This window comes from Bos indicus, chromosome 22 (genome assembly GCF_029378745.1).
Source record: "Bos indicus isolate NIAB-ARS_2022 breed Sahiwal x Tharparkar chromosome 22, NIAB-ARS_B.indTharparkar_mat_pri_1.0, whole genome shotgun sequence".
Taxonomy (NCBI): domain Eukaryota; kingdom Metazoa; phylum Chordata; class Mammalia; order Artiodactyla; family Bovidae; genus Bos; species Bos indicus.
In genome coordinates, this window is record NC_091781.1 from 53,517,635 (window position 1) to 53,539,675 (window position 22,041).

At 48.5% G+C, this 22,041-nt stretch overlaps 2 protein-coding genes across 4 annotated transcripts in view; one reads left to right on the plus strand and one right to left on the minus strand.

Moving 5' to 3' along the window:
* SLC6A20 (solute carrier family 6 member 20) overlaps positions 1 to 11,079 on the plus strand; it is a 56,063-nt gene extending 44,984 nt beyond the window's left edge. Inside the window, exons 8-12 of one of the 2 annotated variants that reach the window (XR_011563062.1) lie at positions 2,188 to 2,392; positions 4,227 to 4,386; positions 4,958 to 5,123; positions 7,506 to 8,333; positions 9,125 to 11,079. Coding sequence is in view for 1 of the 2 variants with exons in the window: in XM_019985053.2 (XP_019840612.2) it covers positions 2,188 to 2,392; positions 4,227 to 4,386; positions 4,958 to 5,123; positions 7,506 to 7,655 (681 nt within the window). In the remaining variant the exon portion in view is untranslated. Of the gene's footprint in view, positions 1 to 2,187; positions 2,393 to 4,226; positions 4,387 to 4,957; positions 5,124 to 7,505 lie in introns of both variants that reach the window. The other variant, XM_019985053.2, reaches the window with a different exon arrangement.
* Positions 11,080 to 15,407: 4,328 nt separating this feature from the next.
* SACM1L (SAC1 like phosphatidylinositide phosphatase) overlaps positions 15,408 to 22,041 on the minus strand; it is a 54,402-nt gene continuing 47,768 nt past the window's right edge. For both annotated transcript variants that reach the window (XM_019984774.2, XM_019984775.2), the window contains 4 exons: positions 21,569 to 21,662; positions 21,369 to 21,461; positions 19,903 to 19,960; positions 15,408 to 17,248 (listed from right to left, as the gene is read on the minus strand). In XM_019984774.2, the coding sequence (XP_019840333.2) occupies positions 17,112 to 17,248; positions 19,903 to 19,960; positions 21,369 to 21,461; positions 21,569 to 21,662 (382 nt within the window). In that variant the 3' untranslated portion in view covers positions 15,408 to 17,111. The remainder of the gene's footprint in view (positions 17,249 to 19,902; positions 19,961 to 21,368; positions 21,462 to 21,568; positions 21,663 to 22,041) is intronic.

The following is a 22,041-nucleotide window of genomic DNA, read 5'->3' on the forward strand; positions in this document are numbered from 1 at the left end:
TCCAGACTGTCGTCAGGCTGTGCTGTCATTCGGTTTTCTGAGTAGCAGTCCATTGTTTATCTGAGCTCATCTTCTTTATCCTTTCTTCTGTCGCTGGACGTTCTGGTAGTTTCCATGCCTTGCCTGTTGCAGGTAGATGGGCGAAGGCCAATGGAGCGCCTGTGTGTGTTTTTGAACGACGGTCTCCTCTCCCCACATGCAAGCCGGAGTGGGACTGCCGGGGCTTTAGGGCACTGCACCTTTCCTTCCCTAAGGACCTCGTCACTTCTCTGCATACGGTGAGCCACTCAGCCTTCCACAAACACCTTCCTCAGGGTCACTTTTCTCCACACCCTCTCCAGATATTCTGTGTCGTCTCTTTGATGACAGATGCCAGGAGATACTGGGCATCTTTACAGGGACCTTAAAAAAAAAAAAACGCAAGTTCACGCTACTTCACCCTCTGACGCTGGCTTGTCGCCAGTTTGTCCCAGTTGACTTTTTATGGGCTCACCTCCTGCAGTAGATTTCTTGGGAGCTGTGGCCACGCACAGCCCCTGGAGCCTTGTGCATATAAGGTAACCAGAAGCATAGCGCTGGAGGCTGCCGTTCATACAGGCGGCCACAAGGCGGCAGCACTTTTTCATCCCCACTCTGGTCTCCCGGGTAACAGAGTCTGGGACAAAGCCTTGTTCCTGGGATGTCAATCAGGTCAAAAGTGCCCCAATAGGCACCCAAGGTGGGTCTCATTTCTCGCCCCGTGGAAGTTCAAGACCGATTCCAAGGCCTGCACCAGTGGCATGCAGTTCAGGAACTCTAAGAAGGAGGGCAAAGCACCTCTGCTCCAGGAGCCATGAAGACTGGGTGACTTTTCACTCTGCCCTGGGATACACCATCCTTTAGCCACAGGAGGTTTGCTGTACCTGCAGGAAGGCTCATCTGATTGGGTCCCATCCAGGGCTTACCAGGCACTTAAGGTCTGCTGTGGCCTCCATGGAAGGCTGTCACTTTCTCCCCACTTAGGGGAATCATGACTTTTTCTTGAGGCGTCACGGCCACTTCAGGTTCCAGAATATGATCCCGTCTCGAACTGTGTATTCCTGAATGGAAAAGAGTATTTCTAAAGTAATTCACTTTTTATCATCTCCTAGAGTACAATTAACAGTGCCATGTTGAGATCATTAGTAACTGGACTCAGTATCACATATATAAGGACCATATTATCTTTGGATTTTGGGAGATAGTCATTTGTGAGTGAGTACAATTACCCCTGCACTACAGTAGGCCCTCGTTTACTGTCTATTTAAGATACAGATACATACATAACACACACACATACATATATGTATGTACACACACACACCTGAGTACCAGCGTGTGTGTGTACTGAGAACCCCACCTCCTAATTTCTCTCTCCACCCTCCACATTAGCCATGTTAGAAACACTCAGTTTCTTTCCTGAAACTGGCTGTTTCCATTTCCTCAGTGTGTTAGTTCCCTGCTGTTAAGTGTCCACCTATGAGTGGTATCGTATGTGCTTGGTGTTTCTGTCCAACCTACTCTAGCTATGAGATCCTGTCCAGGTCCATCCAGACTGTCGTCAGGCTGTGCTGTCATTCGGTTTTCTGAGTAGCAGTCTGTTGTTTATCTGAGCCCATCTTCTTTATCCTTTCTTCTGTCACTGGGCATTCTGGTAGTTTCCACACCTTGCCTGTTGCAGGTAGATGGGCAAAGGCCAGTAGAGTGCTTACGTGTGTGTTTTCGAATGATGGTCTCCTCTCCCCACATGCAAGTGGCAGTGGGACTGCCGGGGCTTTAGGGCGCTGCACCTTTCCTTCCCTAAGGACCTCGTCACTTCTCTGCATACGGTGAGCCACTCAGCCTTCCACAAACGCCTTCCTCAGAGTCACTTTTCTCCACACCCTCCCCATCAGATGTTCTGTGTCATCTCTTTGATGACAGGTGCCAGGAGATACTTCGTTGTTGATTTCACCTGCCTTTCTCTAAGCCCTGGAGATACTGGGCATCTTTTCAGGGATTTTTAAAAAGGAAAACACAAGTTCACTCTTCTTCACGCTTTGGCGCAGGCTTGTCACCAGTTGGCCCTCACGTCCTGCAGTAATTTCTTGGGAGCCTGGTCACTCACAGCAGGAGTGTTGAGGAGTCCTAACTTCCCTGGGTGTGTAACTATGTTCTTGCCTCGCATAGGCCGTTCAGGGCACTGGCCTGGCTTTCATCGTCTACACGGAGGCCATTAAAAACATGGAGGTATCTCAGCTGTGGTCGGTGCTCTACTTCTTCATGCTGCTACTGCTGGGCATTGGGAGCATGCTGGGCAACACGGCTGCCATCCTCACCCCTCTGACGGACAGCAAGGTCATCTCCAGCTACCTGCCCAAGGAGGCCATCTCCGGTGAGTGGGCCAGGCACCAAGGCGGTGGGGCTCAGGGGGCCGAACAGAGGTGCTGTCCTCAGGACGCACCTGCTCCCTGAGTCACTGCTGCATCCAGGAGTCCTGCCACAGCTCTGTCAGGCGCTCTGGGAATGTAACTCACCCCACGTCTGGCCCTCCACATCATGGGCAAGTCAGGTGGTCACCCCAACCTTCAGCAAAGGCCAGACTCCCCAACATGACCCTCCAAGCTCTCCAGGCATTCAGAGAACATGCTTTTGTCTGTGCTGACCCAAGAATAATGATGACAGTTTGTACATTTCTTAAATACACTCTCAGTGAACCACCACCGAGTCAAGGTACAGAGCCTTTCTCTCACCCAAGAGCCCCTTCCCGCTGCTGTCCAGGCAGCACGCCCCACCCCCAGCAGCCACCTCTGCTCCGAATGCTGCCTTCTGAGGTTGCTCCTGCTCTCACACTGCACGTCAGTTAAATCACACCGTACTTACCCTGTCTGTCTGTCGTCGTCATTCAAACTCAGTCTGTGAAATCCACTCTGGTTCAGTTCCGTTGACTCTGCGACCCCATGAACTGCAGCACTCCAGGCTTCCCTGTCCATCACCAACTCCGGGAGCCTACTCAAACTCATCTCCATTGAGTCGGTGATGCCATCCAACCATCTCATCCTCTGTCGTCCCCTTCTCCTCCCACCTTCAATCTTTCCCAGCATCAGGGTCTTTTCCAATGAGTCAGTTCGTCGCATCAGGTGGCCAAAGTATTGGAGTTTCAGCTTCAGTCCTTCCAATGAATATTCAGGACTGATTTCCTTTAGGATGGACTGCTTGGATCTGCTTGCAGTCCAAGGGACTCTCAAGAGTCTTCTCCAATACCACAGTTCAAAAGCATCAATTTTTCGGCGCTCGGCTTTCTTTATAGTCCACCTCTCACATCCATACACTCTGTGGCAAGCAGTAATCATCTCTCTCTTTTCTGTGAAAAAAATCCATCGACAGCCCACACTCGACAACATATCTGCCCATTCTGCTCTTGGTGGACAAGCATGCCTCTCCACTTCACTCCACCACCCATCCAACCCTCAGTGTCTGGAGGGCCCTGGCCCCCCAAGCCCTGCCTCTGATGACACCATTCCAACACATCCACAACGGCCCTCCAGCCCCAACCCAGCTCTGCTCCTGTCAGCGCCCGCTGGCATCTCTCCTCTCAGGAGCCAGCACTGTGCGGCTGCAGCTCCCCGACGGCTCACAGCCTGTTCTCCCCTCGGGACGCCGGTGGGGCTCATGGCGGGTGGCAGTGGACGGCGAGGGGGCAGCGTTAGGGCCTCAGACTTTTTGGGGGGGGGTGTCTGAATTCCATCACTGCTGCTTTTCGTGCTGTGTGATGTTGGCAAAGTTACCCGACATCTCTGAGCTTTGGCTCCCCCACCCTATAAAAGGGGGCTCACCTCCCGCTACCTGCCTCATAGCCTTCAGGAGCCGACAGGGGACAAATGCCTAAGGCGCCATGGGATCTCGGTCAGCGTTTATTTCTCCTCTTCCCCTCTCTACCCCTCTCCCTGGTCAGATGTCAGGCCTCCACTGGGAGTCCTGCAGCTCAACTCTCCTCCCCCGAGCTCGGAGGTTGAGTTGTTGGGATAAACAACATAAGCAGGCCCACAGCCCGGGTGGGACCACTTAGACATCAGTGCCCCGTTTTACCTTCTACACTGGGTTGGGTGTCCTCTGCCAGACCCCTCCGTGAATGAGCGTCAGGAAGTCCTGCTGACACACCTCCCACCGCCTTGGCCCCACGGGAAGCTGGGGTAACAGGCAGGTGAGCAGGGGTCCTGTGGTCCCAGGTCTGGTGTGCCTCGCCAACTGCGCCATCGGCATGCTGTTCACCATGGAGGCTGGCAGCTACTGGTTCGACATCTTCAACGACTACGCTGCCACGCTGTCCCTGCTGCTCATCGTCCTGGCGGAGACGGTCGCCGTGTGCTACCTGTATGGGCTGAGCAGGTAGGGCTGCACGGGAAACGCACCCACGAAGGCCACGACTCCCAGCACTTTCTCCACGTGTAGTTTCCAGAATCCCGGAGAAGCCTCTCCAGTCTACTGTAAGACAGACACTGTCAGGCTATGTCTAAATTCAGGCAAGGGTCAAGCTATGAGAAACAAAGAGAGGGCCCACAGACACAGACACCACAGTGGTGGGCTGCAGGGCGGGAGGGACGGGGCAGGGCTGCCCTCGGGGCCCCCCGGGGCTGAGGACGGCTTCACGGGCGTCTCACCAGGCCCTCTGTGCCTGCTGGTGCTGGGCGCTGCCCTCCTGTCTACAGCAGCAGCCTCTACCTGGAGGCTGGCACCAGAGGCATGTCCTCTGATGTCCACTCACCTGTGGGCGGTCGCTTTGCCCTCTTGGTGGCAGCCTGTGCCCTTCTCCCCTCCCCCAGGACCCCTCTCCCCATGGTCGTGTTCAAGCACCAGTAGTGCCCAGCACAAAAGCTTCCTGAGCACAGAGGGCTCCATGGCCTGGACCGCCTGCCTTCAACAGCACGGACTATCCAGACTTTCTCTCCCCGCTCTCCAGATTTGAAAGCGACCTCAAGGCCATGACTGGACGCGCCCTGAACTGGTACTGGAAGGCCATGTGGGGCGGCGTGAGCCCGCTCCTAATCATCAGCCTCTTCATCTTCTACCTGAGTGACTACATCATCACAGGGACCCTGCGGTACCAGGCCTGGGACGCCGCCCAGGTACCTGCCACCTCGGGGGTCTTCCTTGCCTCTCCAGAACAGGGGCGGTTATGTGTCACAGCGGGGAATCATCATCCAGGTCCTTGCTTTCTTCAGTTTTTATTGGAGTATGGTTGCTTGACAATGTTGTGTTAGTTTCTGCTGCATGACAAAGTGACTCAGCCATACACATATCCATTTTTTTTTTTTTTGCACTTTCTTCCCATTTAGGTCACCACAGAGCTCTGAGTAGAGCTCCCTGTGCTACAGAGCAGGTTCTCATTAGTTATCTATTTATACACTGTATTATATATATGTCAATTCCAATCTCCCAATTCATTCCATCCTCCTCTCCCGCTGATACCTCATTGTAGTTCTCATTTCTCTAGTAATTTGTGAAATCGGAGTCTTCTGTGTTTCCAAGGGTGGAATGTTTCGTTCTAGTTCTGTGAAGATGTCCTTGGTAGTCTGACAGGGATTGCAGCGAGTCTGTGGCTTGCTTGGGGCACGTAGTCATTTCACAGTATGGAGTCTTTCAGGCCAAGAACACGGTAGATCTCTCTTCGTTTGTGTCATCTCTGATTTCATCACTGTTTGATAGTTTTCTGAGTACAAGTCTTTTGCCTCCTTAGGTAGGTTTATTCCTAGGTGTTTTATTCTTTTTGTTGTGATGGTAAATGGAATTCTTCGTTTCTCTTTCCAATCTTTTGTTAGTGTACAGGGATGCGAGACTTCTGTGCATTAATCTTGTGTCCTGCAACTGTAACAGATTCACTGATTAGCACCAGTTTTCTGGTGGCTCTCTAGGATTTGCAGATGACATACGATACACAGAAGAGAGTGATCGTTCACCTTCTTTTCCAGTGTGTATTTCTTTTTCCTCTCTGATCACTGTGGCTAGGACTTCCAAAACTATATGGACTGGACCTACTAGTGCACAGCACAGGGCACTGTGCTCCGTGGTATGTGGCGGCCTGGATGGGAGGGGAGTCTGGAGAGAATGGATACATATGTACGTATGGCTGAGCCCCTTTGCTCTCCACCAGAAACTATCACAACACTGTCAACCAGCTTCACTCCAGTACAAAAAGTTAAAAGTATCTCAGAAAAAGAGTTATGGATATAAAGGTTCCCACTACTGTTGTAGCAGACACTGCTCCTGCTCTCAGCATCTGGGAATGCATCCCTTATGCATCCCTTCTGTGTGGACATGGAAGTGATTCGTGAACTCAGAGCCAAAGTGCTTGCTGTTTCCTCAGACGTACAAGCTGTTTGGCTGGAACTCTGCAAGCTTATTACCAGTCTTGGACATTTTCTTAATTTCTAATTCCTAACAGGAAATAAAAAGAGGGGGAACAAAGTCATTAAGGGGGCATACGCAACGATTTCAGAAGAACAGACTGAACATACACAATATACCCTTTCCCCGATTATGAGCGAAAGAGGCTGTTATAAAGTCATAGAAATAGTAATTTGAGAGGGCAATTTATTCTGTTTACATGGAAAAGAGAACACTAGTATCTTCATCTACAAATACAAAGCAGGTCTACAAAACAGCACCTCACATGAAGCCCCCAAAACAGGGAATGGGAGGAAACTGTGGAATAAGCATGGTGGGAGGGACGTCCTTGGCCCGTTCCTGATCTTAGCGGAAATGCTTTCAGGGTTTCACTGAGAATGAGGTTTGCTGTGGGTTTGTCATTTATAGCCTTTATGATGTTGGGGAAAGTTCCCTCTTTGACTACTTTCTGGAGCGTTTTTACTGTGAGTGAGTGATGAGCTTTGTCAAAGCTTTTTCTGCATCTGAGACAGAGAACATAAAGAGCAACAGACGCCTGTGGGCTGCTTCCCACAGCCACACTCGGCGCGGCGTCTTGGTTTACACACCGTGCATACGTTGGTTGACAGCAGGCTCCCTCGACTCGAGCGTCCTCTGGTTCCTTGGTGGGAAGGCAGCGTTTGTTGGCTTTGGGGCCTCAACTGGTTTGTCATCAATTTTGCATTTAGGGAAATACCACAAATCCTACCAACTAAGTCCGTCAACCCTTCTCTTGAGACGAGAGCTGTGTTACTGGACTTAGTAGCTAACAATCCACATGGGGGTGGTTTGAACTCATTAATATTAAATAAAATTTAAAATCCAGCCCTCTCATCTCTGGCCACATTCCTAGGGGCCACCTGTGTCCGATGGGGGGCAATCCAACGGGACAGCACTGGGCAAGGGGAGCCCCTGCCCTTCGGTGCCTCTGTTGCTGCCTTGAACACAAGCCTTCATCATTCCCATGGTCGCTCTTCACAGGGAGCCCCAAACAGCAAGCACGCTGCTTGTGTTCACTGAGGGGCACGGACACGCTCCTCCTCCCACTGGGGGGGCGTCTCCTGACACTCGGGTTCTCTCCTCAGGGTCAGCTGGTGACCAAGGACTACCCGCCCCATGCCCTGGCCGTCATCGGGCTGCTTGTGGCCGCCTCCACCATGTGCATCCCGCTCGGGGCCCTGGGCACGCTCATCACACGCCGCCTCAAGCGAGGAGACACAGCCCCTGTGGCCTGAGAGCCGGGTGCCCCGGGACCTACACCAGCCGCTCTATTCCAGCCCCTCACCCAAAGGTGGGTGCATCGGCTGCTGCCAGAAATCCCAACTCCAGACCCTCTCGGCCTGCTGTCTTCTTGCCAATCAGGAAGGTGAGGAGGTGACTCCCTGATGAGGAGCCCCGTCCTGCCCACCAGGCGGCCCTGTGTCACCTCCGCGATCCCAGTCACACCCCGCAACCAGAGGCAGGATTCCCACAGCGAGTCTGGAAGGTGGCTGTTTGATGGCAGCAAAGTCCAACAAGCAGGGTGCACTGTGAACTGAAATTTGACTTTAATTTTTATTAAATAAAATTTCAGCATTTTTTTTCTGAAGAAATCTCAAAATATTAGAGGGCATTCATTTGTAGAGAAGTTGGGAAAAGGAGTTTTCAGTGCCTAAGATGACAAATCTCAATGTCATCAGAGCAAAATGAGTTCTACTTTCAGTCACGGTGAGCCTGCAATCAACTGTGTTCTTCCCTGAGAGGATGGGCTGGCCATAAAGAGGGGCTTTGCTCAGGGCTCACACAGGAGGTCACGATTCCCTCACCTGCGGCCTCTCCACGAACAACCCCAAACCCCAGTGTCTCAGAGCCCTCACCAGCTGCCAGAACCACTGCAAGGATGAAAGTGAAGCCAACTTTCCCACAGGCCTAAGGTAATATTTGGACATAACGACCAGCTCTTTACAGGAAAGGCCATGATCACAAGTTAGTGTTAATTTACCTGTACGTAAGTCTTCCAAAATGTAAAGAGAGGCTCTGTTTGAGACCAGTCTTTCTAAAGTGAAGACACCGTATTTATGACACGGCGTTAGTTCACCATGCAAACATCTGCTTTTAACCTGTAACAGTAAGCAGGTCAAGGTCACTCTGACTTGAGAGGGTCCCTTCCTGTTCTAACATTCCTGAATCCCATGATCGCAGTGAAGCACAGGAAGGTTCTTTGGGTACATTGTACAGACATCTTTAAAGACACTTAAACACTCACCTGGGACATCGGCTGGAGATGGCTTTTCTTTTAAAACTTTTTATTTTCATGCTATAAACTTCCAGCTTCACCTGATGCCCAGTTATAGAAAGACCATTTGGAGATGTGGGGTAAGCTGGAGAGTCACATGTAGATCAATGAAGTTAGGACAGACCCTCATCCCAGATACAAAAATAAACCCCAAATGACCTTAAAGACTGAATTAAATATAAGACATGACACCATAAGATGCAGAGAACACAGGCAAAACATTCTCTTGGCATAAACCACACCAATATTTTCTTAGGTTAGTTTCCCAAGGCAATAGAGATAAAAGCGAAAATAAAATAGGGCCTAATCAAACGTATAAGCTGTTGCACAGCAAAAGGAAACCATAAACAAAACAAAAAGACAACCTATGGACTGGGAGAAAATATTTCCAAATGTTACTAACAAGGGCTTAATTTCCAAAATTTACAGATAGCTCATACAACTCAACAGTAATACAGCAACCTAACCCAACACTGAGCAGAAGACCTAGACAGACATCTCTCCAAAGACAGCGTACAGATGGCCAATATGCACATGGAAAGGTGCTCAACATCAGAAATCATGAGAGAGATGCAAATCAAAACTACAGTGAAAACATCACACGGGTGAGAATGCCCGTCACTGACAAGTCTGCAAATAACAAATGCGGAGAGGGTGTAGCAAAAAGGGGCCTCCTACACTCTTGGTGGGAGTGTTCACTGCTGCGGCCACCGTGGGAACCAGTATGGAGGTTCCTCACAAAACCAGAGTTGCCAGATCACCTAGCAATCCCACTCCTGGGCATACATCCAGGCAAAACTAGAATTCAAAATGATGCATGCACCCGTATGTTCTTGCCAGCACTATCACAGCAGCCAAGACCTGGGAGCAACCTCAATGTCCATCAGCAGATGAATGGAGAAAGATGTGGCACGTATATGCAGTGGAAGATCACTGAGCCACAAAAAAGGACAAAATAATGCCGTTTACAGCAACAGGGATGGACCTAGAGATTCACACTATGCAAGTGAGAAAGAGAAAGGCAAATATCATGATATCGCTTGTAAGTGGAAGCTAGAACACAACGCAGAGGAACTCATTACGAAACAGAAAACACTCAGAGAACCGACTTGTGGTCACCAAGAGGGAGGGATGGTGGCCGAAGGATGGCCTGGGTCTGGGACTACTATGTACAGGATGGACAAACAGCATGGTCCTACCGAAGGGCGCAGGGAACTGTATTCTACATCCTGTGATAAACCGCAATAGGAAAAAAACCACTCGGCTTTAAAATGTATGATTTACGTACCACATCTAGTCAGTCCTGTGAGTTCTCATCAGAGGGTTCCTCAGTGTCCAGACCCCTCAGCTGTCAAGGCTTGAAGAGTGGACACGCTCGACAGAAAATACACCACAGAGTCTGCTCCTACCACCTTCCAGCTCGGGCCCCACCTCAGCCCTCAGTCACGATCCTTAAACAGAGGCACCCCTCTGGGCTTGTTCGTCAGCTGGGCGTCTCAGCCCCAAATGCCAGGGTCCTTAGGAGCGTGGACAAATTCTGTCCTCAAGCAGCACCACACTCACAGTGCTTGGGCCTCAGTGGTCCTCCACCGCAGTGTCCCTGCCAGCCCGCCGGGCGCACTTAAAACTCCTGGTGCGCAGGCCACCCCGGAACCTGAGAACCGGTGCCCTACTGGAGAGAGATGGGGAATGGGCCACCCCTGGGACCTGAGAACCGGCGCCCTACTGGAGAGAGAGGGGGAATGGGTCAAACATTCAGGCGCATTAACATCAAAAGTGACCTTTAAAAGTCTGAGAGCACTTTTGAGCACGAAAAAGTCACTTCTCCAAAATAATTTCTGCTCACAAAAGTCAAACACAGAAGAACCATTATTATAGACTAATGTGCTCCAGATGAAACTGTCTCCAGTTTCAGTTCAGTTTTATCCTGGTTTCTAAGAACTGCATGAAGAGCAGAACATTTCACAGTCATCCTCTTAAACCACTAGTCCTGTTTCAAAGAAGCCTTTCCTGGCTGTTTTCTAGGGACTGCACCCGAGCAGTCATCTTGCCATCCATCCACCCTCCTCCAGGAAGCCGAAGGAAGAAGGCATACTCCATCCCCGCACGCTCAGCGGCACCATGACATCAGAACCAGGCAGGGGCTCTGTGAGCTTCCCACTTACACTAAGCACACCAACTCCTAGGGCTAAAAAGTCAGGCAGGGAAATATTGTGTTTTTAGCCACCGTCATAATAAAACCCTAAACAGGTATCTCTCTCGGTCTTTTTGGTCATTTATGGAATGTCGTTTCGAAATCTCTAAACACAAGTTTTTCCCCTCATTATGTAAACATACTACCTAATTTTGGAAAAAAAAAGGAAAATAAAGGAACAGAGAATCTGTCTGATCTCTCTTTCATGTTTGCTTCCTCCTATGCACTGAAGCCACACCAGTGCAGTAGTGTGGGAGGGTCATCACCTGAGAACAGGGTCAGATGGTAACAGAAAGGGCAGAATCCCAAAGAAAAATCAGGGAAATAATTCTAATTTGCTGGATTTAAGCAGAATGTAAGCTCTTCTGAATTGCTGCAGAATCTTTCCAATCCTTCTGAGAGAGAGGTCCTGGGCAATCTGCCCACCTCAGGATCCCTTGTTGGCTGAGGCCACAAGAACCCACTCACTAGGCCTGGGTGTGACCTTGGAACTGTCCTGGGGTGGAAAGGGTGTGTTACCTACTGTGTTAGATTTTTTTTATAACTTGTTGTACATAAAAATTTGTGGCTATTGCATTTTATAGACAGAAAAGCTGGGGAAAGGAACTCACCCTACATTTTCTACCGAACATTCAAGGAAAGAAAGAAAGAAAGAGTGACCGGTTTAAAAAATCCTTTTGCAAGGCAAAAAGTGCATCTACAAATATGAAATTCTCAACCAGAACTTTCTGACCCGTCTCTTCAGGTCAATCTCATGTCCTTTGGCTACTGCACGTGGGCAGTAGCCAAAGGACAGGATCCACCTTCATGGAGTCTGAAAACCAGCCCTGGGGAGGTTCTAGGGACAGTTCCGGTCCCTGGACTTGATCGCTATCAGATTCTAGAAGGGAAGAGAAACAATAATAGATAATAAATGATACGATCACAGACTGCGGTCTTTTCTAAAAAGGAAATAAACGAGCCTGGTGATGGTGTGAGAGGGACAATGCGTAATATCAAGTGGCTGAGGAGGAGAGGTGGGGCCTGAATTTTGGAGAATGAACTGCAGTTGCTGGAATTGCTGGAAAGTCCATCCAGGCAGAGGCAGTAGCCGTGCAAAGGCCCGCAGGGAGGAGGAGCAGAAAGGAGGCCTGCAGCTGGACTAGGGAGGAGAGTGATGGTGGGTGGGCTTAGGGAGCAGAGCGGGGCCAGGTCAGATGAGGCCTGGTAGCCATGACAATGAGGTGGCATTTTCTTCAGAGAGCAGCAAAATCTCACCCGAGGGCCTTAACGTGGGGCCCTGGGTCACCCAGCTGACACTGGAAGATCACTGGTAGCTGTGGAGAAGGGACCGGAGGGGCTATAAACGGGGGTACGAGCCCATGGGAGAGACGGGGTTGGGGTGGACACTGACATGAGGAACTGGTGGGTCTGAGGTGTATTTTGGAGGGGAGAGCTGCTAAGACTTGCTTAGGGACAGGATGCATAGTTGAAAGAAGGAGACGGATATAATGTCACACTTACTGGGTGGATGTTGGTGGCATTTTCTGAGATGGAGAAAGCTGGGCATGGAACCAGCCAGTCTACAGAGTACAAATCAAGAGCCCTGGGTTGGGGGCGGGGGGGGGGAAACACCTCTGCTAGACTGCATTAAGTTTGAGGCGACTGTGCATCAGGGGGGGAATATGTGGTAGGCTGAACATTAGAATCTAAGCTTTGGGAAAGATCCAATCTAGAGGCATATTTTTGGGAATCACAGTATAAAGATGCTATTCAACCCGGGTTTCTAAACAGCATCACCAGGGGCGAGTGTGTACGTGGAGAAGAGGGCTTAGGGCGGAAGGCTACAAAAACGCCAGTTTGCAGACACAGCCACGGCTTCCTTTCCATTCTTCTCACAGAAGAGGGGGTATGTGTGCCTCCCCAGGCATCTGAATGGGCTTCTGAGTGATCCGACCAGGGAACCTGGTGGAAGGGACGCCCTCTGACATCAGAGGCTCGACCACACAAGCTTCCACCTGGATTAGTGGACCCCTCACTCGGGCCGCCCGAGGCTGCAGAGCCGCGTGGAGGCGCTGAGCTAACAGAACCAGTGGCGCCCGCCTCTGGCCTCCCTTGTGTAGCGCCAGACCAACCTGGACCAGGAAGAGCAGCCCCTCTGTCAGCTAATAGACCCCCGTCAGCGCCCCCTGGGTCACAGGAATCACCCAGCTGAGCTCACACCCAGCTTTGACTCCTGACTCACAACACTGTGAGACTACCTTCCAGTAAGAGGAAACCAGAACATAGAGAAGACATCAACGGGTGAGACTGTGGAGTAGAGAACCCAGGAGGAGGTGTGCTCCCAGAAGCTCAGATAGAAGGACATCTCCAGGTCTCCTAGACACGACTGACGACCTGTACTTTCTACTTCTCATCTCAGAATCTACACTTAAATCCGACTGTAACAGGAGATCAATTTAGGACACAAAATGTAAGATGATATTTTAATGGATGATACTGTAGCTCTGTACAGCAAGAAAAATAAATACACAAAAGGCATGCATCTGGGCCTTGGGCTAAAACAAAAAGGAAAGACAAAGTCATGCTCAGAATAACTGGTTAAAGGAAGTGCTAAGAACAAACAGGCCATCTAACCAGTTCAGCCAGGACCAGGGCATTCGTGGTGATAATTACACATGTCACAACAACTCATTAACTGTTCCGCTCCCCGCAGTGAAACCCCGTTCATGGCGCCTCTGCATGACGTGCAACCCAGAGGACGGGAGCTGGACCTCGAGGAAGACCTTCCGCCTGTAGACTTACCTGGGCTTCTCAGCAGGTGTGTGTGTGCATCCGTGTGGTGATCTTAGCGAACTGCCGTGTGGATGAGAATCAAAAAATGTGCAGAGACCAAGTTCAACACTCAAGTGAGGTCCAAATACAAATCCGAGCCCACGTTTCTCAACTCCAAGGCCAAGTGATTGCTCTCATGCACGCCTTACCCAAAATCAATTTCACAGGATGCTCTGTAGATAAAAAAATCCCACAGACCAAAAATTCTGGTGCTGCTGTGTTATACACACCCCTCTCTAGCAGTCACTTTTCAAACCTCTGACAAGCCCAAGAGTTGAGACAACTGTGACTTTAATCTGATGTCTGCAAATGGCTCTCACCTCAGATCCCTATTGTCAAAAAAACAAAAACAGCTATGAGTACCCAAGACTCGGGTTACTGAAAAACACCCTCCGGAGAACCCTCCGGCCCACAGACTGAGGAGCCGGGGCCCCGAGCTCAGGGCAGAGCCAGGCCACCCTGCAAGAGGCATCAGAGTGAGGACGCGTTCTCGGCAGTGGAGAAGCCCGACGCCCCAGGGAGTGGAGGGAGCCTGCAGCCCAACAGGCGGTGCTGTACTATAGGGCGGGGGAGTCGGCAGGCTCTCTGCTGCCTCTCCCAGGAACCACGCAGGACAAGAAAACTGGACCACGTGTCAGGTCACAGCACACAGTCTCTCCCGGGCTGCGCTCCTCCATCCCGCACTTCAGGTTTGGCCACGAGACCTGCTCTGACCAATGAAATGTGAGCAGAAGGGGCTGTCACCTTCAAGTGGAAATGTCTCCCTTTCCTTCCTGCCAGGACAACTGGTCATGTTCCCGTATGAAGCTGTTCCATCACGGGGCCCCAGGATGCAGATGGCACGTCACAGAGCTGCAGCAGACCCTTCAAGGACACACAGAAGCAGTGAGAAATAAGCCTTTTTTTTTTATGCCCTTGAGAGCTGGGAAGAAGCTTCCAGGTGGCAGCTTGTGTGGCTCATTTGTTACCTCAGCATAATCTGATCTACCTGGACAGACACAGACCCTTTCCTTACTTTACAGGGAGGAAAAAAGACCTAAGAGGTGAAAAGATCAAAAGTATGTCAAAAGGACGCCCCCACCTTGGAGTTGAGCCACGTGGCCATACCCAGGCACAAGCGGTGGGAGTGGATGTTTGGTAAATTCAACACCACTGCAAGTACACACTTCTTTCACCAAAAGTCACAAGAAAACGAAGAGAGAAGTCACCGACACCAACAGAGAATTCCTCTACAAACAAGTATTCCAACAAATCTTTAAGGACAAGCAATCTTACAGACAAAGACAATTCAGAAGCCCCAAAGGCACAGCACAGGGAACACCCGATTCTCACCAGCTCTGAGTCACGACCTTGGATTGCTCCCCTCCTTCCAGGCTACGTGGCCAGGCTCGCAGAGAGGCCCTGCCCTGTACCCGTGCCCCGCGCGGTCCCCTCCCCGAGTGCGCTGACCCAGTGACTTGTTTCTAGTGCAGAGAAGAAGGCACGTGTGAGAGATGAGAGGACACTTCGGAGATGAGGTTCAAGAAGACTGTGACTTACGGGCTTTGATGAACCAAACTGCCAAGATGGAGAGGCCTATGTGGCAAAGAACATAATGTTTTAAAGATAATAATGACCGTGCGCTGCTTTGCATGATTCTTAAAATTCTGAAATAAAAAAGAATATCCCTTTGAAGACAAGGTATAGGAATGACACCAACATTAGTTAGAAAAGAATATGTCATTTTATTTTCACTTACAGATGAGACAGTACATGAATTTAGGAATAAAATTACTGCAGGTTTCTGAAATATTGACACCTCAAGGTCTAACACACCAACATTAGCCCATTCACTGCAAAACAGCCACATTAGCATTCAGATTTGGTCTTTGTCATGGTTGTTGAAATAAGTTCTTAATGTGAAATGCCCAGTAGCATCTGACGATCCATCACAGTAGACATAAACCGAGTTTTGATATTTTCTCTTTGGAACAAATGATGCTTATTTACAAGTTAAGAGTAGGCAGTTCTAATTACTTACCCTATTGTGAGTGTTAATGACTGACTGTAAGCTACAGAGGGTTTTCCAGCTATTATTTCCTTTAGAGTTTCTAAAAGCAACAACTCTTATTAATGTTTATAAACGATAATGTTGGGAAAAAAGGTGATGTTAAAATCAAGGCGCTTTTTAGAGATATTTAAGGACAACAAAAGGTATTACCATTGGAAAAAAAAACTGTACATAATTTTCAACCACAACACAAATATTGCAGCGGTATTTAATCGAACTATTATAAAATAGTGGCAATTACACTATCTTAGATACTTCCTAGTTTTTAAACCTCATAATTACAATTTCAATATACAGTTTCCGACTTATTAATTAGAACTATGCACAGCTTCTAAAGCGTATTTTTCAGGTTTATTTCTGCACATAAATTAAAGCTGTCAGTTGGTCCTTGATCTGGAGAGCGATGACTACCTGGAAGCACTGAATTTCAGACACACTTACTGATGCAACAAAAATAATCACAGAGTGAAAAGCGCCAACACTGCCGTGTGTGCACAAGCAGCTGCTGCCTCCAAGGGCAACACAGAACTCGGCATGAGCCGCGCTCAGGGACCTGCATGTCTCGAAGAAAGACCCAGGAAAGAACAGGGGCCAGGAGGGAGGGGCTGACCAACCGCGGCTGCTCCCACACCGGGGCAATCCTGAAGACCGAGGCGGCTTTGGACCTCTAGCATGAGGAATAGACTTTACATTCGCTGATTTCATTTACACCTTTTAAAAAAGATAGAGTACATCTGAAACTTTTCTCATCACACTTAAACTGCACAGTTCAAACTGACTGAACTCGTAAGGCGGTCCAACTAGAACTCGAGAGGAACACCTCCTTCCTGCTATGTAGTCATGGACGATTTCGTCCAACTACTGATCTATGTAGATTTACATGTTATGAACAGACTAGTTAGCTTGTCATTAAGCTGTTAAGAAAAGTCCAAAGGTATATGGAAAAGTAAGCCTGCTAATAGCAACTGCTTTTACAGTGACCATAAACTGAGCTACAAAAATAATTTCACTGTTTCAAATGAGGGAAGAAGCTAGATTTTTTAAATATATTACTCATTCTGCAATGGCTGATTCAACTGACGATGTATAGGTTCCTTCCATTCTGTGAGCTGAATTCAGGTTACATTTTAATTATAGACTAGCTTCAAATTGTAAATATAACTATCCCAACAGTAAAGAGATCATCAAGGCAGTTAACACCAGATCAACTCTAAGTCATCACCCCACACCCAGCACAAGATGTGTTCCTGGATAAACGATTTACAAAGACCTCAGCTGCCGTGGAAAGCGGGTCAGTAAAGACTCCAGTTCTGCATAATGGAATCTTCCAGGCCAAGCCGCTTTCCACAGACACAAATTCAGTCTATCTTTTCTTTTTGGACCAATCTGGGAGCATCAACAAAGTCTTTGCCATTGTAAAGAATAATAAAAAATGTTCCGATGCTTGCGACTCCCCAGAAGAGCACATAGGCCAGTGTTTCTGTCCAGGTGTCACCTGTTGATTTTAAAAAACAAAATACTGATAAATAACAAGCCATTTTATTGACACTAGTTCCAGCTTTCAGCTGTTTAGCACATCTTGACAGCATTCAAGTTTACAAACACATCTAAAGGAAAACATAAGAATTCTCAGTTAAGGTTTGAACCAGTGGTTCTCTGACTCTGGCTGGCTTAAGAATCTTCAGGGCTGGAAACAGTGTCAGCGGCGGGGCTCATCCCCAGCCTGTGTGCTTTGGCAGGGCTGGAGCAGGGCCCCCAAAGCTGCATTTCTCAAAAGTTCCAAGATTATGCTGTTTCTACTGGTTAAGGGACTACATCTGAGAACCACTTGACAACACTTCCCTGGTGACTCAGACGTTAAAGAAGCCACCTGCAGTGTAGGAAAGCCGGGTTTGATCCCTGGGTTGGGAAGATCCCCTGGAGAAGGGAATGGCAACCCCCTCCAGTATTCTTGGACTTCCTTTGTGCTCAGCTGGTAAAGAATCTGCCTGCAATGTGGGAGACCTGGGTTCGATTCCTGGGTCAGGAAGATCCCCTGCAGACAGGCAAGGCTACCCACTTCAGTATTCTGGACTAGAAAATTCCATGCACTGTATAGTCCATGGGGTTGCAAAGAGTTAGACACGACTGAGCGACTTTCACTAAAAACCAAAGTAGGGGCTAGAAATCAAACACTGTCACATCTACCACCACAAAGATCGTTACGTTACAACTGACATCAAAGATCACTATCCACAGCATCCAGTCCGTCTTCACTTGTGCAACACTCACACTTGTACAGTTGCTGATTCTGACAGCTCTGGGTTTTAAAGCTCTTTCTGGATAAAGAGAAAGGCAGTTCCTCAAAAGTCCACCCTGGGTTGCTCCCCAAAGGGATGATCCATTTGTTCCGGCTGAGTCTCAGTCGTGGCATCCCTGCTTTTGCAGACACTCTATAGGGAAATGTGCGTATATAAAAAGACCAAGACTAACAAAGCTAACTCAACAGTGGAGTGGCTCCCAGGAAAGGCATCCACCGGGCAGTGTGTTAAAGAAAGAAGTCAGAGGACCGAGGGCGTGGACTGAACCGTGAGCAGCACAGTCCGCTGGTCCCTCATTTTCCTCCCTGCCCCGAACGTGACGTAGGCCCCCGTCCCGGCACACAGCGATGCTGCACTCAAGATGCCCTGGCCTGTTTTCGTCCTGTGAGAGTTCTTACATTTTCAAACAGCTGCAAAAACAGTGTGCAAGAGAGACCATATGTAGCTTGCAGAATCGAAAATACTCATTGTCTGGCTCTTTTCGGAAAACATACGCTAACCTCTGCCCTAGAGTAACAGGAGGGCAGCTCCTTCCTGTGTTGTGACCACCTTCACTGCTGAACACTCGGGGATTACAGAGACGAACAGGTTCCGAGCCACCCCTGAAGAAGCTGGCAGAATTAGTGAGGGGGGTGAACAGGAGGCCTTAATCCAGGAAACTTTTGCTGAGGGCTTCCTGTACCCAGTATTCTTGCCTGGGAAATCCCATGGACAGAGGAGTCTGGTGGGCTACAGTCCATGGGGTCACAAAGAGTCAGACACGGCTGAGGCAACTTAGCACACACGGCTGAGGCAACTTAGCACGCACGCCCTGTGTCCTAGGCACAGGAGGTAAAACAGTAAGACAGGTCTCTGCCTTCAAAAGGTTGCTGATGTACTCTGAAAGATGAGCAAGGATGCAAAGCATTACCACTCTACCAAACTAGAAACACCACGGGGTGCTGGGACAGCACGGGGCAGAGCGCCTCCGAAGATGAATCCCCCAGTGCTTATGCGGTTAGGAGAGGGAAGAGGGAGGGACACACCGCGCTGTGGAGCCCAGAAAGGGGGAGCCGAGGTCTGTGCAGGGGAGCAAAGGGACACTCGAGAAGGGAGCCTGTCAGCCCAGCGGCACCCTTCAGAGTGCCCGAGGCTGCACCTCCAAGCAAAACACAGCATCACAGACTCATTCTCAGAGTGCTGAACAGCACTAAATAAGCAGCTAAGGAACTAACCCCATTAACTTAGCGACATAGGCAAACACTGAGGGAAAAAGAAAACCAGCAATATTCCTGTCTGTTAGCTCAGGTTCCTAGGCAATGCTTCTATTTAAATTTAGTAAGTAAGGTATTAATCTATAATACTATTGACTTGCCCAACAACAGGTGGTTGGTTACATAAACTATACATCCATCAACGGAATACTTTGCAGCCATTCAAAATAAAAGACATGGGGAAATATTTATACTGCTCGGTGAAAAAACCAGTACAAAAAAGTTTATAGGATCTGCCTTTTGAAAAAAAAATACACACCTATAAAGATTAAAACATCAAAATGTTAAGAGTAATTAGCTTATCTCTGAAAGGAAAGGTGGTAACATTTTCTTTTTTGTCTAACTGTATTTTCTGTAATTACTATGTATTACTTTGGTAATGAGAAAAAAAAAAAGAGCTCAAGTGGAAAAAAACACACTATCAAGCTACCGAGTATACACTTTCCTTCCTGTCATCTAAGGACTCACCTCACCTGCTCCCTTTACTCATTCAGTTTAACAGGGACACACCACGTACTGAGCAGGCACAGACGTAAGATGCTATACAGGAAAGATCAACATTCTAAAAGATGAATGTGAAATCAGTGCAGACTTACCAGCCATCAGCAAACAGATAATGCACATGGAAAAGGCAACAACCATGATGATAGGCAGCTGGAAAAGGAAACAGAGAAACCGTCACGTAAGATGCTAATCGCGGCTGTAAAATCAGCTTTCCCTGAAAGACAACAGAACCCGTCTACATCTAATACACAAGATACCTTTCTTTCAGAAAAAGTCATTAGAGTTTTGATCATAACTGCCCAAATCTTCAAACAGATTAAAAGATCTGAAGAAAGAGGAGGGAGGTCACCCAGATGTGTACTCAGACTCTAGGCCCCCCACTCCAGGACACCCTGCCTGCTCGCATGAAACCCGAGAGAGGCTCTTGCAAAGTCTGGTGAATGAGTCAGAAACAAGAGACGTGTCAAAAACATACAGATCTCTACATCACAAGTTTGCCTCCAGCGATCCCTGAACCTCAGGGGGAGCAGAGTCTCCCTGAAACGAGAGACCCTCACAACTGTTCCACGTCTGTGCTCTCACTTAAACAGCATCTGCAGCTGGACATCTAGGTGCTTCCGCGTCTTGGCTATCATAAACGGCGCTGCGATGGACGCCGGGGTGCGTGTCTTTTGGAACTGTGGTTTCTCGGGGCATATGCCCAACAGTGGGGCTGCTGGGTCATATGGCAGATCGTTCCTAGTTTTTTAAGGACTGCATGCTTTTCTCCATAATGGCTATGCAGGTAACATTCCTGCCAACAGTGAAAGAGGGCTCCCTTTCCTCCATATCCTCTCCAGCATTTACTGTTTATAGATTTTTTAAAATGTGGTACATATATACAACGGAGTATTACTCAGCCATAAAAAAAAAGAACAAATTTGAATCAGTTCTAGTGAGGTGGATGAACCCAGAGACTGTTCTACAGAGTGAAGTCAGAAAGAGAAAAACAAATGCTGTGTATGAACCCATATACGTGGAATCTAGAAAAATGGTACCGATGAACCTATCTGCCGGGCAGGAAATACAGATGGAGAGGACGGGCACGTGGGCGCAGTCGGGGAGGGAGAGGGTGGGACGGGCGGAGAAAGCAGCACTGATGTGCACACACGATCATGTGTAGAATGGAGCTGGTGGCGAGCTGCTGGGAGCCACAGGGAGCCCAGCCGGCCCTCTGTGCTGACCTGGAGGGGGCCGGATGGGGAAGGGAGGGAGGCGCAGCAGAGACGGGCTTTATGTATAATTATGGCTGATTCACGCTGCTGTACAGCAGAAACCAAGACAGCACTGTAAAAGTTAACAAAACAAAACAAAGGAGCTGCAAAAGACAGTCAAGTTCGAGAGAAGACAACATTCCAAAGTTACCCCACTCTTCTCCCTGATCTGCTCCTTGGGGCAACGTAAGTATTTATATTCCATTTAGAACAACACATAATGTTTTATGTCAAGGGGAGTTGGACCGTCTGTACCTTCAGTCATAATGCTATTAACAACTTAAAAAACATAAAAGGTTTCTTACAGCCAGGAATTTCAGATCTCTTGGAACACTTAAAGGACTATGAGATTCTAATTCATCCACTGAATAGTTCCCAAGAAATAAGTCTATGGAATCCTAGAAGAGAAAAAAAGGAAAACAGTAACTCCCCAATTAGGTATGGGGAACAGTACAAAGATACAGCCACCAAATAACCACAAATTAGCATCAGAAAACAAACTTACTTGTCTAAATCCATCAGAAAAGTTGTTCTTGTAATACCGTATTAGTGAGTTCCAGCCATCCATTATAAGTCCCAACTGAGTTCTCTTCCCAGTTCTGGTTAAATAAGAGGTTAAGTTTTGAATCACAGATTTGCATATTAAATTCTCACACTGTTTATGGCCAATAAGTACGTGGTATGGAGATAAGTAAATTGTAAAGATTTCTTTTTTACAATTCCTGAATATATAAAGGAGACATGTCACAAAAGAAAGCAGTACTGAGCCCAAGAAATGTGCATCCTCTTTCTAAAGCCTTACACAGTAGACACAGAGAGGAAACACGCTCAGTTCCCCTTGCAAAGACAAGAAGCAAGAAGAGAAACACAGCCCAGGCTAAGCGGTATAAAGCAAGCAGACTAGAAACCTTATCTTGCTCCCAGGGAATCCATACGGCAGAAAAAGACCCAACCACATCTGTAACAAATTCACAGCGT